Source organism: Lolium rigidum, chromosome 1 (genome assembly GCF_022539505.1).
Source record: "Lolium rigidum isolate FL_2022 chromosome 1, APGP_CSIRO_Lrig_0.1, whole genome shotgun sequence".
Taxonomy (NCBI): Eukaryota; Viridiplantae; Streptophyta; class Magnoliopsida; order Poales; family Poaceae; genus Lolium; species Lolium rigidum.
In genome coordinates this window covers 329,356,534-329,372,360 of record NC_061508.1, presented here as the reverse complement: position 1 = coordinate 329,372,360, position 15,827 = coordinate 329,356,534, and the positions used below count along the sequence as shown (strand labels likewise).

Sequence of the window (15,827 nt, the reverse complement as noted above, 5' to 3'; positions counted from 1 at the left end):
TTGGGTCACGGTGGGCAAAAAAACCGATGACCGAAGACCGAAACCGAAAAGACCGAGACCGAAATGACCGATAAAATATTGGGTAGAAAATTTTATAGACCGAATTAAGTTTGGCCAATTCGATCATTTTGTTCTGAGTAACCGAATAGACCGAACTGACCGAATTTTACGTAAGACTGTCCCAATCTATAGATTTTGTGATGTGTGTGAGATGTGATATTGTTGAATGCTGATAAACTTTTCTAGCGTTGTTACATTTTGTTTAGATTGTGGAACATTTATTCGTGCCAATTGATAATAATATATGCAATGAAAAAAACATCCAAAAAATATCTAAAATGTTACCAACCTTTTACTAAATAATGTCTAAGTTTTGCGTTGACAACGTCGGCCACACTGTTCGGTCATGACCGAACCCGAACCCGAATTATTGTGTACCCGAATTTGTCGGGTAGTAAAAGTAACAAGTATATTTCGGTCTTCATTTTTTTCTGACCGAATTTGAAATAGACCGAAATACAAAAACCGAATTTTCGGTCATGACCGAATGCCCACCCCTACCGTTGGGTATGGGTGTAGGTATGTATAAATCTTTTTTTTTTTTGAAAAGATAGCTGCGATATATTAATTCACCGAAACGTCGGAATCCAAAACACTTACAATAACAGCCGGTGGAACACCAAGCCAAGACCTAGACAGCTTATTATCGCAGCCCTCCTTAGCCAGCACCGTGATCTCATCAAACTCACACATGAGTTCCTTCACCTCCTCCACCAGAGGACCATGGAGTGATCTATCCTTGTCCCTCTGCCGTATTTTCGAAGCCATCACTGTACTGTCCGTCTCCAGCACCACCCTTGTCACCTGCAATTCCCGCGCCAGGAGTAAACCACTTCGATAGCCAAGGAGTTCAGCCGCCTCCGCATCTGCAACATGGGTGAAAAAATGGCATGCCCCCGCTAGGAAGCCGCCATGGTGATCACGAACGACCACGCCCCCCCCCCCCCCCTCCGTTGCCTTCAGCTTGGCGAAAAGCTCCATCTGTATTGATTTTACACCACCCAGTTTCCGACGGTGTCCATTTTTCCTCTCCTCTAGCCGTTATCGCATGTGACTTGGTGTACAGATTACGCCATTCCTCTGCCCCTGCCACCGTTCTTCCTACTACAGCAGTGGGATCTTGGATTGTACCAGACTCCCGACCATCATTTCGAGCCTGCCAAAGGTTGTAAACCAAAGTGAAGAAAAGCTCCGCTTGGCCTTTTGGCTCCTTTCCAATCCAATCAAGCAGCCAGCCCTTTAGCTCCGCATGACACGACAGTTTTTTGGCGGGGCTTCAAACTTTATCCCTGTTCTCTCCCTCAGAAATTCCCATGCTTCCGCTGATTGAGGGCATGACCAAAAACGGTGGATCAAACTCTCTGTTCTGCCGCACACGAGACAGACAACGTCGTCTTTGATTTTCCTATGACTGAGTTCGGATCCAACCGCTAGACCATTCTCCACTAAGCGCCACATGTGAACTTTAATCTTCCCCGGCACCTGGACAGCCCACAAAGCTAACCATCCTCTATGATCATTGAAAGAGCGCGAAGATTCCACTGTCCCCTTAGCCGCACGCTTTCTCTCCATCGCAAGATGGTACGCAGACTTAACCGAGGAAACCCCATTTTTTGTGTAATTCCATGTAAGGAAATCCTGGGTACTCGGCCTTCCAATTGGAATTTGCAAAATATCCACCACATCCACATCAAAGAAAAACTTTCTCACCATCTCTTCATTCCACGTACCCTCCTCCTGATTGATGAATTCATGTAATTCATCCGGGCACTCTGACTCTCTCCGTCCCAGTGGACGCTGAGACCCACTCCTCGGTATCCAGTTGTCATCGCTGACACTGACCGAGCGCCCATCCCCAATACGCCAAATGAGTCCCGCTTTGAGAAGATCTCGGCCATGGATGATGCCCTTCCACGTATATGAGGCCCTCTTAGGACATCTTGCCGTCAAGAAGTCCCCATCCTTAAAATTTTATAGCCATAGGTAGTATGGGTAGCAGTTTATACCCATTGATTATACATGTATAGGTATGACATTGCTATACCTGCAATCTATAGGGTGCACACACTCAGCACAGATATGCATAAGATGAAGGCTAAGAGGAAAGGGTTGGCGAAGATGACGTCGAAGATGTACTCCACTTTGCAAAACTGGCCGGTGAAGCAGGACCCGGCGATGGCTAAGAGGTGGGCGAGCGTGACCAGCCCGATGACATTGCTATACCTGCCCATACCCTACTCATTGCTATCTTTATGGCCGGCTTTCCTCTTGATTAAATTAGGAGTACATCGTGGGCGGCCTTTCACATTTCAACACGAGAAAATTGCAGTTTTTTCGGTGAAAGTCTTTATTGGCCTCAACCGAAATGATATAATCGCAAGAGTTCGGGCTTCAGGCCAGCTCTCGGACTAGAAGTTACACAGTCACACAAGTTTTAAATTAAAAATAAAAAAATGAAGAAGAAAGATGCAAAGCGCCTATATATTCAAAGACTAGACTTCCATTTAAGCTCAGTAAAAAGCTTGCTTACTATTTGATGACACGTACTCATATTTTTTGTGTGTGAACAAACATTCCTTCTGTTAAGCACCACCTCGTTCTTGCATAGTCACAGCACCCAACAAAAAATCATGCTGCTCCAACAAGAATAAGAGACCTCACATCTTTTATCTAAACCACGCAGCCGGCTCCCAAACGTACGAACCAAAATGCGGTGGATAAAGATCAGAGGCTATTTGAACAGCAGACCACACAGAGCAAAAAAAAAAAACTTTTTGATCCACATGATTCCGAAAGATCATAAGGAAAAAAAGAAAATTCTGAACAAAACCATGTTATCTTAATTATAGTATCATAGAACTACTACATGATTAAAAGAAAGATGTCCAAATAACCCCTAAGTATTGGGATGCTAACCCTCGTAAGTTTAGATTGGAGCATTTAACCCCCTAAGTATCAAGTACCAGGCAATTTACCCCGCTGGCTATTTTAGTAGCTGTTTTGGTCCACGTGGAAAGTGGTTTTTGCCGACCTCTGCTTCTGGGAGCTCTACTCCCAAACCCAATACTTAGGGGGTTATTTGGACTTCTTTCTGAATTAAATGTCCCATTGCATCATAAGAAAGACATACGGATCACTCAGAGGCCTGGGTCAATGAAAACTGAATTTCTGGTGTGTCACAAAACTATCCTACAAGTCAAAGAACACATAAAGAAAGCTTCTCTAGGAATTACAATACTCTAAATTCTCGGAAGTGTGGAATCTACAAACCCAAATGAGTAAGGAAGTTCTCCTCTCAAAAATGAGCTAGGAGTTCAGAAAGCACGTGTGCTTACGATGTGTTTACCAACGATAACACAATTTAACAAAGACTTTAACTTGTCGCAGTTAAAAATCCAAGCCACAAACTGACCATACCAAATGAAATCGTACCATAAACTTGTTCTGTTCTCCATCTGTGTTCCCAAGAAACGACATGTCTAAACATAGATAGGATCAGAACATTGGCCTACTGTCTGAAAGTTGCCTAAATATAGTGAGGCAAACTCTGGAAAACAAACAGGCACATGACTCAGCACATTAGCCAAACAATTAGCAGAAAAACTGAAGGTGCAGAGCAAGGAGCAGTTTGCAAATGCCAGAATACAATCTACAAAGGAGAGATTCAATCAGCGATCCAGCATTCAAGTCTCAGACCGAGTAACACGGTACCAATGGTTGTCTGTCCTCTTTCATACCCCAAATATTACAGGAACTCCTAGCTGAGGAAGTAACGGTGATCTAAAGCTCCCCAAGATAAATCTGCTTGTCGCTGCCGCAGGATCCAATGATAGGCTCGGTGGGGTGGAAAGCAGTCTCATTGACAGAACCGTTGTGGCCGGGAAGCTTGTACAGAATCCGCCTCGATGTTGTGTCCCAGATGTAGACCATGCGGTCAGCACTACCAGCAGTGACCTTGCGATTGTCAGGTGACCAGCTGCACTTCAACAGAGTCTTCTCAAAGTTGTGCTGGTGGCCTGTAAGGGTCTTGATGTTCCGGTTCTCTGGTGCATAAGGGCGCAGATCCCAGATTTTCAGCTCATTGTCCATCGCATTGGTCAGGAGGTACGACCCATCAGGACTGAGCTGCATTCCAGTTATCATGTCCTGATGTCCTTTGAGAGTTTCCGTGACTTCATTCTTGCGAAGATCCCACCACTTGACGTCGTTGTCCAGGCCACCAGTGAAAACCTTATCTGCAGCCTCTGAGAAGCTCACCGCAGTAATTTGGTACTTGTCTGGAAGTGTTTGGATAGCCCCTCTCTGGCGCAGGTCCCATAGCTTCGCTGTACCATCGTCCGATCCGCTCACAACAAGAGGTGGCCACTTGCGTGACGGGCAACATGAGTTGACAAACGATGAGTGCTCAGCCATCTTCTTAACCTGCTTGCCTGTTTCAACATCCCACACCCTCAAAGTCTTGTCAGGGCTTGCAGAGATTATCTGGGTACCATCAGTGGTCCACTGAAGGTCAAGGATAGCATTCTTGTGCCCTCTCAGTACCATGTAGTTCTTACAGTCTCCATGGACATACCACAAGAAGATATCCTTGTCATGGGATCCTGATGCTATCACAGTTCCAGCAGGGTTGAACTTCATGCAGTAGACAGCACTCTGGTGGCCTGACAGTAGCATTATTGGCGCCTCCAGACTGGATGAGCGCTGTTTCCCACCAGGTCCAAGACCAAAAACCTGGTTAGGATGTTGTTGAACGTTACCCAGCTCCATTCCTGGCCGCGGGGCTGCTAGGGCCAAAGAATTGTTGCCCGGAGCGGAAAACATCTTCAAGTCCGTAGTTAAACGTATGCCCTGCGGCAAAGAAAGATATGAGATGCCTGCAGAAAAACTGAACACTCCAGACCTAGTCTGCAGTATAGTCTAGAGTCCAAACATGCGCACATAAACATCAATGCAAAAAAAACAGAGAAATGACATCCTCCAGGTTTTTAATTTACAAATCCACACAGGCAGAACGACAGATAATAATCTCTAAATATCCTTTTAGTGATGAGATTTAAGTAGAGCTCTAGTGAACATATACACAAAATAAGGAGCGGTGATTTCAGTCGGCGCCAACAGTCAAAGAAACAATGCAACAAAATAGTGATTCACTAGGGGAACTATGAAAAAAATTAGGCCGCAGTACTAGAAAATGTTCGGAGCAACATTAAAGGCTTTATCCATTAAATTGGCCACATGATGGGCTGATCTAGGATAAGATATTGACAGCAATACGCGGACATGGGATTCGATCATGTGTTACTGGCCTACAGACAACAGACATGGAGCTGAAGAGTAGGAGCATTAGAAGAGAGACAACAGGCTGGGTTTGTTGACCTAGAGGTGGCTCATACATGAGTCCATCCGGTACGTGCAGTGCAACTGTGCTTGGTGGACTAGAACTGGCATAATTTATGGTACTGTGCCTAGCAAGCTCAGCACCATCAGCCTAAATGATCCACTAACAGTTATGAGGTTGGAGGCATTGCTGTAATAGAACCACATAAAGGCAATCACACGGCAAGACTTCAGCATCTGGTCCGTAGAATTTTCCTTCTCTACAATCTCTCAAGGAGCCTGGTGCTGCTCGTTCACCTTTCATCTCATATTATGAACAGAATCATATACCCTCGACATTTACCATACAGGACATGCGAGAACAAAACCATGCGTCCTACAATCTCACAATTTTGAGCCATAGCACCAACAATTTGGAGTTCTGAGAATTACAGGCTGAACTGCTCAGACGGGTAATCCTGCAGGCCAGTGATAGGATCCAAACCAAAACAAATACGCTAGCACAACCTATGACGAGCTCGAACAAGGGGGTGGTGGTTTCGAAACGAAGTTATTCTACATACGTTATCAAATCTGAAGAGCTGCACCGTGGTTGGTCTCTCAGATTTTCTACAATCGCCAGGATGAGATGAGGATGGGCTCCTGTCCCACCATCCCCACCTGCCCTCTCTCACGCGTACATGGAAACCCAGAAGAGCACCAGACAAGTAGCGTACTAGCATCTCTACTCTGCTCTACCGGGAGGCAAAGAGGTCAAGAAGGTCGTACCTGAACGGAAAAGCCCTAGGCTGCTGCTAGCCAGGAGCGAGGACGCGGAGTGCTGCTGCGCTTGCTCGGGGACGGAGAGGCCGACGGCGGAGTGGGCGCGCGGCGGGAGGCGGAGGCAGAGGCGGGGAGGTCTCGCCGATCCGGCCGGAGGAGCGAAGGGTGGGAGGAGACGAGGGCGGCGGCGTCCGTGGAGGAGGATTCGGGCGGCGTCTAGTCGCCTTTCGGGGTTGGGCTCGGGCCGCGATGCTGGGCTTCACAGTTGATGGGCTCGATATGGGCTCGTGTGTCAGCGTTGTGGGCTGTGCACGGTTTCCTTTCAGAGACAATGAACGACAAGAAGCACTTGCTTGTGTTACAATTCTTTATTAGCTCTGAAGGTGGTATGCCACCGGCAATTGATGCTTTTACTGTACATATTTGTAACTGAAGAAAGTTACACAAAACGCAGATTGTCTGGGATAGGGATTTGGTGCACACGAGCTCCAGTGAGCTGCGAGCTGTTGCTCTTTGATTCACCCATTTCAATGTTTGCTGCTCTGCTAGAAGTATTCGACAAGAAATACAAACGCTCAGAAAGACCGTATAAGAAACATGTGATATCTTGATTATTTTGCAGACAATAAACAGTGTATTTTGCTCTGAGCTATTGCAAAGGGATAAATTAAATCTTTATTTTTACATAAACAAACTTATATGTTGAATCTCCTTGTTTTTTTTGTTTTTGCGAGGCATAGAACTTTTCTGTTTTGGAATGGGCTGAAATTGTACGAATCAAAAGGCGTCCAGCGGGATAGTTTGAAGGCCCAGATGGCCGAGAGGAAAATTGATTTTGCATTTACAAAACATGGATGATTTTTCAGCTGTCAAACAAGCCTCGTCATCAGGTGGTAGTAACTGATTGCGTGTGTGAAAACTTCGAAGTCATGATAAACACATGGCATAAAATACGATGGAAACATGACAGAGAGTACATACATGAATTACATTGTGGTTAGTGAAACTTTGCATAGGGTGACAGTTTAGTCCATTAACTGGCAAAACCCGAAAGAGGATCACTGAACTTGTCACGGACACCAAACCATCCAGCATGCTAAACGGGCTATGTCGAGTGCTCTGCTAGACAATGTATGTTGAATATAGTGGCCGGCTATTTTGACCAATACCAGCATTGCCTACAAGAGAGACCCCGCGCGCGAGCCGATTGGAGGATCTTACGAACAAAATACTTTTGATTATCGTTTTTGGCTGATTGTCCTTATAAACTGATCAATTTCACTCTTCTTTATGAATAGGAAAAACTCCTGCCGGTTGTTCAGAAAAGAAATATCTAAGTTACACATATTGTTGGTCTTGTACTCTAGAAATCACTACCAAGTTATTTGTTGGATTCACACACTTAGGACACTACTGAATTTTCTAGATATTTATGCATGTTATGAAGGACACATAAATGTGGTATAACACGCTAAGAAGCAAACGCTAATTTGTGCATAAAATGTAATACTCTGGTTTTCATTGGTTTATGGTGAATCACGTAGTAACAAAAGGTCTTCATGATACCAAACAAGATTAATAGGATACAAGATTAGCAACAAAATCCAGCTTTAATTTATTACAACAAATTTTATCTACAGCAACAAGCATTTAAACTTTATAATAAACTTGTTCTTCATATACATGAAAATGGCTATGTTGTTAATTATGCTAGGTACACTAAAATTAATGTATACGATAACATCGAAGGATGTATCGACAAAATGATGTATCGGTAAAATGTTTTGGTTTTTCTAATTAAAAATTGGTTATGATGGAGTGAAAAGGTTCAATATAAATAAATGGAATGTACAAATAGATTATCAGCTCCACTGTGAGATGTGTCTAGTTTTACTATGATGGAAAACGCCTATAGAGGTAATTAAATCCGGATGTGCTTTCTTTCTCTTTCGAGACGAATAATCGTTCATGGAGCGTAATTATTTGAGGTGGGGTGGAGAATTAGAAATGCGCAAACGGATGGATGAAGAGAGATATAGATATAGACATAGTGAAGGGAGGAATAAGAGGCAAAATAATATAGGTTTCTTTACATATTGGCAACAATTCAGGATCAAAGTCTGATTGTTGACTCTTACTTAAGTTTTTCGAAATGATGTTGTGTGCGGAGGTGCAAGGCTTGCTCACACATTGGAATCCAGGAGATTAGCTTCTTAGATGCAACATGCAGCTAAGTGACTTGTGGGTTAATATCTAACATCATATTGCGTTTTATGAGAAGCCACCCGACATCTTCGAGGAGCTCGCCCCGAGAGACCACCCTTCTAGCCACGTTTCAGTCCCATAGGGCGACCCTTGCCCGATAAGGGCTCTACCCAGGAGATTCCCCTTCTGGGTATGATGCCTTGACTTGTGTGCGAGGTATTCCCGGGGAAGAGAGGTGTGTCCACATCCTAGAAGTGCATGCTATCCACTTGGGGCTTTTTCCTAGGAAGACCGCCAGCGATTTCACTATCAGTCAGGACGTCGCCTGCCAGGCCCGGGCCCATGGGAGTGCGACCCGTGCGGTCGCACGAAATTTCTAGGATGGCCTTTAATATAGTGTATACTTCGAAAGATAATTAAAATTAGTTAGCCCGATTGGTGTTACAATTGAAGTGTGTTATCCCTAAACCCTAAACTCGTTTCCCTTTTTTCATCCCTCTTTTCTTCCTTTTTTTTTCTCCATCTCTCTTTTCTTATTAATACCTATGATGCAAATACTTGATTATTTGTTTATTAGCATTGAATATAACTAGACAAGCTGCATGAATAAATCACACATACCATACCTACCTCTTGGACGAATTTCTACCTCTTGAAACAAGTTTGTAGTTCAAGTCCTAAACATGTCAGAAAAAAATATTGCGATATCTCGACTTCTCATATTTAAATTAAAAAAAAATTATTGCGATTTTAATTTATAGAGATTGAGGTAAATTTCATATAGTGGTATTGTATTCCTCTCATGGGGATATACATGTTTTATAATAGGTTTATCTATGTAGATGTACTTGTTATGAGAGGTTTACATCCTTTGAGATTCTAAAATATTTTTCTAATTTTAAAACCCAAATAGCTTAAATTTATCAAAACCAGTAGATGTGTTTTTTCTTGGTTGGCCCGTTGGCCCGGTCAGGTTTTAAACTGTATGTTTTCTCTCGGAACAACTTTTAATTAAGATGGTCTTACCATGAGTTCGAAATACACGGGCTTCGAGAGTAGTTCTTTAGTTTGAACATCCAAGACATATGTATTAAAAATTTTGATGCAAAATAAATGCATTATAATTGTTCTTTAGTTGTATCTCTCTAGTGAGATAGGGCCCCATTTTAGAGTTTCGCACACAGCCCTGGATTTTGGGCCGGTGGCGTCAAGTCAAGACTAGCCAGACCATTTGGGCTCTGAATGGCGGTTCAGCCATCTTGATGCTCGTCCCGCCATTTGCCACTTGTAGTACATGGGCGCTCACCTTGTGGTATACTCTTGTGATATAAAAGGAGGACTTGCGCTCTGGAGAAGAGAGGTGAGAGGTTTGGAAGATAGAGGGGAAAAAGAGGAGAAGGAAGGAGGGGTCTCACCTCCTCATGTACACGCTTGTTAATATGAAGGAGATCAGACAAGCAAAACATAGGGGTTTGCATATTGCGCCTTGATCCTCGGTAAAAATCGTGTCGTCGTGTCTTTCACTGGATCCAGGTTTGCAACACCCAATACCCATGACCGAACAAAAAAGGGGTGCAAACCTACGGTGTCTATCGTCTCGTGGACGCGACATCTCCACACCTTAAGCGCGTGTCGCGCTCTCTGCGAATCGAATAAAAATTAGAGATTGAAACTTCAAGAGAAAATCCGCCATCAACATGAAATCATTGGCAAAGCTCGTGTTGTAGGAAGCAATTTATGTGCAATAGGAAGGGGGTTCCAAGGGGTCACCATCAAGATGTTGAAGCCTTGAAGGCTATTTGTAGCTTAAGACATCTAGCTTACCATAATGGACAGGACGACTCGGACTTGGATGATGATGGTGATGAATAGTGTGAAGGAGATTTTTTATCAATTAATATTGAGGTTTGAACATGTATTTTAATTCTATTAGGGTTATTTAATATTTAAGTATGTGCCCTTGTTTGATTTTCTAGACATTGTTATCCTCCCACCTCTTTACCCTTCTTCACAATTGAATAAAGGCCCAGAGCGACCAAGCTCAACCAGATTTAGATCTTAACCTTATCTAAAAGAAATCGCCACCTAGATCTACTAGGAAACCCTAACCCAATGCCACCCTCTCTGATGCCCTTGGCGGTGCAGCTACCTCTCTGATGCCTTCAATTGTGGCAGTAGGCACATCTTCCAAGATCTATACCTTGGATGTAGGCATCTCTCTGAGACCCTCGATCGCGACGGCGTGCACCCCTCTGCGAACCACGACCTCAACATTGACTAACTACAACATACAACCAGCAATTATTTTTTCTTCCTATGCATTGCCTTCGTTCATATTAAATGTCATAGATTTGTCTATATTCACATGTTTCTACACACTAAAACTCGTCTAGATTCATGCGTATAAAACAAATCTATAGCATAAAACTGGGGGAATAGTACTCATGCCTCACATTTATGATGACGTGAACATGACCAAAGTGACATGGGGTGCCTCAAGTTTGAGGCAAGTGTGGGCTATTTGACCCTAACAATGCATAAAATCTAAGTCGGTGGATATGAATTTAGCTGTAGATGTATGTATGTATTAATTTAAGATTGGAACGAACTACTTACACTAAACTATTAATATTCTTGAGGTTACAACTAGAGCCCCAAGACGATTTTTTTTTGAACAAAGGCCGCCTCCAAAGGCCTGGAAGCAGAATTATAAGCGGTGGGTACGGAAATTACAACAATGCCTTTTTACAACTCTTGCCCTGGAAAACCTAGAAGTTGAAGAAAGGCATCGAAATTTACGAAAAGGACCATAGCATAAAAATGGAAAAAAGCAATCAATTGCCTGGGTGTGGGTGTGGGGTGGGGGGGGGGAGCCGCATCTCCACCGCTCGCCGGTGACCTCAAGGCACATCGCGTCGAGATCAGAGAGGAAGTAGCTTGGGGTTGCTCTCGATTCCGACGAAGAACCAACAACGCCAGCCATCTTGATGATGCAGGGACGAGCCACTTGGGGCGAAGCCCGGCGCATGGTTGATAAGGGCCTCCAATGGAGGTTGAACTCGTAGAGGAGGGCCATCAATCGGCCATAGGATTCAGGGGCGAGGCAGACTGTCAGCATGAGTTCCCCATTAGTGAGCTCTCTAGAGAGTGTGGTGCCGCAACGATGCAACAAGAATATCTTCCGCATAGCACCACTTAGGCCCCACTTAGGCAAATTATTGCAGCAAGAAAAGAAGGGAGATGATGGAGCAAGGCCAAACAAAGCACGTCCTTGTCATGGATTCGGTAGAGGTGCTAGCATAGGACCCACTAGCACACTTCCCCCATCCATCCTCCTCGAAGCAGAGAGGAAGAACATAAGAGCATCCCCACTCGTTGGCGCTCCCCACGCCCAAATCCGGCGAAATTTTCGTCCGGATTGGAGGAAGATTTGGCGTGTGGAGCGCCGAAGTTCCAGCCGTCCCCCCGGCAGGAAACCCCCAACCTCGACCATTTGATATATTTCAAACAAATTTAACATAAAATTTAACAAGTTCGGCGACCAAGAGTACGAAAATTGCTGAAACAAATTCGGCGATAATCGGTACAATGTTTAACAAGTGCTGAAACAAATGAAGCACACAATTTCACAATTTTTCAAACAAATTAAGACGGACTAGTTGGCGTCGGCGTTGGCGTTGCCTCGGAGCCTCCATATGTGCTCCACCAGATCATCTTGCAGCAGCTGATGCATTGTAGAGTCACGAATCTCCTGGCGCATAGCAAAGAAGGCGGCCCATGATGGAGGCACCTGGTGATTAGGCTGTGCAAGAGGACCCTCTTTCTCATATGGTGCTTCTTGCTCAGCCAGAGGAACCGGATGCTTTCGCTCATTTTCAGTAATCATATTGTGTAGGCACACACAGCAGTTCATCACCTCCCACATCTGATCTTTGGACCAAGTCATTGCGGGGAACCGGACGACAGCAAATCTCTGCTGGAGGACACCAAATGCACGCTCGACGTCTTTTCGGCAAGCTTCTTGTTTCTTGACAAACTCGCAAAGTTTAGGGGTGCTAGGGTTGGAGATAGTCTTCACAAATGTTGCCCACTTTGGATAGATACCGTCTGCAAGGTAGTATCCTTTGTTGTAGTGCCGACCATTGATCACATAGTCCACCGGGGGAGCATGACCCTCAACAAGCTTGGAAAAGACCGGGGAGCAGTTTAGGACGTTGATGTCATTGTTGGATCCAGGCATACCAAAGAAAGAGTGCCAAATCCAGAGATCATGGGTAGCCACTGCTTCAAGTATCACAATGCAGCCTTTTTTGTGACCCTTGTACATTCCCTGCCACGCAAACGGACAGTTCTTCCATTGCCAATGCATGCAGTCAATGCTTCCAAGCATCCCTGGAAAACCCCTAGCTTCATTTGTTGCAAGGATCCTCTGAGTGTCTTCGACAGTGGGTGATCTCAAGTAATAGTCCCCAAACACTGCTATGACGGCCCTGCAGAACCGGTAGAAACAATCAAGGGCGGTGGACTCCGCCATCCGAAGATAGTCATCATCACAGGGAGCTCCATACGCCAGCATCCTCATAGCCACTGTGCACTTCTGCAGTGACGAAAATCCAACCAAACCAGTGCAATCCGCCTTGCATCTGAAGTAGGGATCAAAGTCTCGGATGGCATACACAATTTGCGTGAAATAGCTTTCGCTCATCCCGAAACGACGCCGGAAAACACTCTCACCGTGCAATGGATTGTCGGCGAAGTAGTCGGCGTACAACATGCGAGTAGCCCTCCATTCGCTGTCTCGGCTTGCACTTCCGGCGACCTGGTGCCGACCCACCACGTCGACCGGCTGCCGGTCCGGCGTACATGCTTGCCAAGCAACCGAGGATCATCATGTGCTCGTCGTCTTGGGCGGCCGCTGCCATCTCTTCTTGCATAAGCTCGACGAACATCTGCTCCTCCTCTTCGTCCGAGTCCATGGCCGGCGAGGCAAATGGACGAACACCTGCCGGGCGTGGTCGAGGCAACCCGAGCCGCGAGCGACGAGGAGCAGGCCAAAGTCGGAAAACAGGCCGGCGGAAGAGCAGCGCGGATAGGCCGTCGTCCAAAGACGGCGGAATATAGGCAGGTGGGGAAGGAGGGGCGGCGGAATCCGGGCAACAAGCCGGCGGGGTGGTGCCGGCGGCGAGAGAGATACGAGGGGTGGGGGAGATTTTGAGCGACGTGGCGGTGGGGTTCGTGCGTCGAGTCACCGACAGATCGGGCCCTTCCCCGCTTTTCACTCGTCCGGAGTCCCCGAGCGCGCCCGGGGGGCCGGGGATGGCGTGGGCTCGCCGGATGGATGAAGGGCCAAATCCGGACGAAAACGAGGAACCGGGGGCGCGACTGGGCCGAATTTCGCCGTCCTCTAAGAAGCTTGGGCGGATCTGGATGTAGCGGCCTCCTTATTCACCAGAGAAGAACTAAAGGAAAGAACTCCTGCCGCTAAAAGAAACCAGACCCCTCTCCAACTCGTCGCCAGCCACCATGGACACCGGCGGCAAGGGGGAGAGAGGCCGATGAGGGGATCTAGAGGAAGGAAGAGGCTCAAGCAGAGCAGTCTCCACAAGGGTATTCTCTCGAGAGAAGGGGGTATTAGAGCATCTCCAGTCGCGTCCCCCAAACCGTCCCCCAAAGCGATTTGGGGCGCGCCGGACAAAAAAAGCGTTCCAGCCGCGTCCCCCAAAGCCCTTTTTCGTCCGGCGCGCCCCATTCGGTGTCCGGCGCCCGAGCCCGTCCCCGTCCCACGGGGGACGCACCGGGGACGCCGGACACAACGAAAAGCGAGGCGGGGAGTGGCGGGGCCGACCCGTCGGCGGCACAATTAATTTAAACCCAACCGCCGCCTACCTCGCGACGGAAGTTGTTGGCGCGCAGCCGACGGTGCAGCTTCCCGCAGAGGGCGCAGCCGACGCGTCCCGTCCGCGCCTAGCTCGCGTGCCGGCGTTAATGAGCGCCACCGCTCCTCCGCCTCCCTCCGGCCTATAAAAGGGGCGCCTCTCATCGTCCCTCTCCACACACAAACCCTAGCGCCTCTCTCCCAAACCCTAGCCGCCACCATCTCTCAACAAGACTCGACGCTATGTCCGGTAGAGGCGGAGGCGGACCCCGCGGCCGCGGCCGTGGTCGTGGTCGTGGTCGTGGCCGCGGCGCAGCTCGAACGCTCGCCGTCGCCTTCCACGCCGCCGCCTTCATCATCGTCGGAGATGGACGTGGAGCCGGACGTCCCGTTCGAGTTCGTCCACGTCCTCAAGGGCGACCCGCGCGGCATCCGCAGGCTGCCGGACTCCTTCGCCGAGTACGTCGGCGGCGTACGCCCGCGCACGATGCATCCGCGGGAGCATTCGTGCGGCCACCGCCGGTGGATCGTCAAGGCGATCTACGACGCGCGCGGCAAGATGTACTTCAACATCGGCCGGGAGAAGTTCGCGCGCCACCACAGCCTCCAAGCCGGCTTCATCCTCGTGTTCTCCTACTTCGGCAACAGGGACATGAGCGTCAAGGTCTTCGACGAGAGGCGCCGCCTCCGGGACTACCACGTCGACGGGGACGACGACAGCGACCGACGAGGAGGACGACCGAATGAGTGTTGTTTCTTCGCAGCGAATACGTGCACGGAGGTTTCTGCTCGTTCGCCTCATCGGTAGAACCAACAAGGGCACCATCCTCCCGCCGGATTTTCCGGCTTAGGTGATCTGGGTGTGCCCTCGAGTGTTCTTTCTTAGCAGCGAACACACGAAACCTTCGATGCACGGCCTAGTTAGGTTTAGTTTCTTTGCAATATTTTATATTTGTGTCCACCATGGTTCAAACTATGTATTAGTTTGTGGAAAACCATGTTCCAAACCGTGTTTTCGTGTAAACCACGTTCCAAATTATGTATTAGTTTGTGGAAATTGAAATAAAAATGTTAGAAAAATTATTTTAAATGTTTGGGGGCGGCGTTTGGGGGACGCGGCTGGGGAGCGACGTCCCCCAAACGCGGCACGAACGAAACACGTCCCCAAACGCTCGATCCGGCGCGGTTTGGGGGACGCGGCTGGAGATGCTCTTAGTTTTTGACCCCCAAGACGATGTTGGACTTAAACTTTTCCTATAGGACCGGCCCATGAATTATTATCTCAAAATTGCGGTAGTTGTGGTGTAATACCACCGATTGTTTTCATTTGGTTCGCTTTTGCACATACATTTCCGCTACTTGTATTTTTGTTATACCACTTTCCAGATTCCTGCAAACTACTACCTCCGTTCCGAAATAAACCTTTTTATTAGAGAGCTACTTAGCTATCTAAAAAGGCAGTTAGCTCTCTACGAAGGCTTATATTTAGGAACGGAGCTAGTACGTCAAAGAGTCAGTTAAGTTAGTCAGCCTGCACTGCAGTATGAACATTATAGCTCGCTACTTCAAGGTCTACTCATCACGACGG

The 15,827-nt window shown here is 47.0% G+C and overlaps 1 protein-coding gene across 1 annotated transcript; it reads right to left on the bottom strand.

Moving 5' to 3' along the window:
- Positions 1–3,777: 3,777 nt before the first annotated feature.
- LOC124684360 (U5 small nuclear ribonucleoprotein 40 kDa protein-like) lies at positions 3,778–6,242 on the bottom strand. Its single transcript, XM_047218688.1, has 2 exons — positions 6,166–6,242; positions 3,778–4,908 (listed from the first exon to the last, which is right to left on the bottom strand). Exon 2 carries the CDS (start codon positions 4,879–4,881, stop codon positions 3,841–3,843), a length of 1,041 nt encoding a protein of 346 aa, XP_047074644.1. The 5' UTR covers positions 4,882–4,908; positions 6,166–6,242; the 3' UTR covers positions 3,778–3,840.
- Between the last annotated feature and the right edge of the window lie 9,585 nt (positions 6,243–15,827).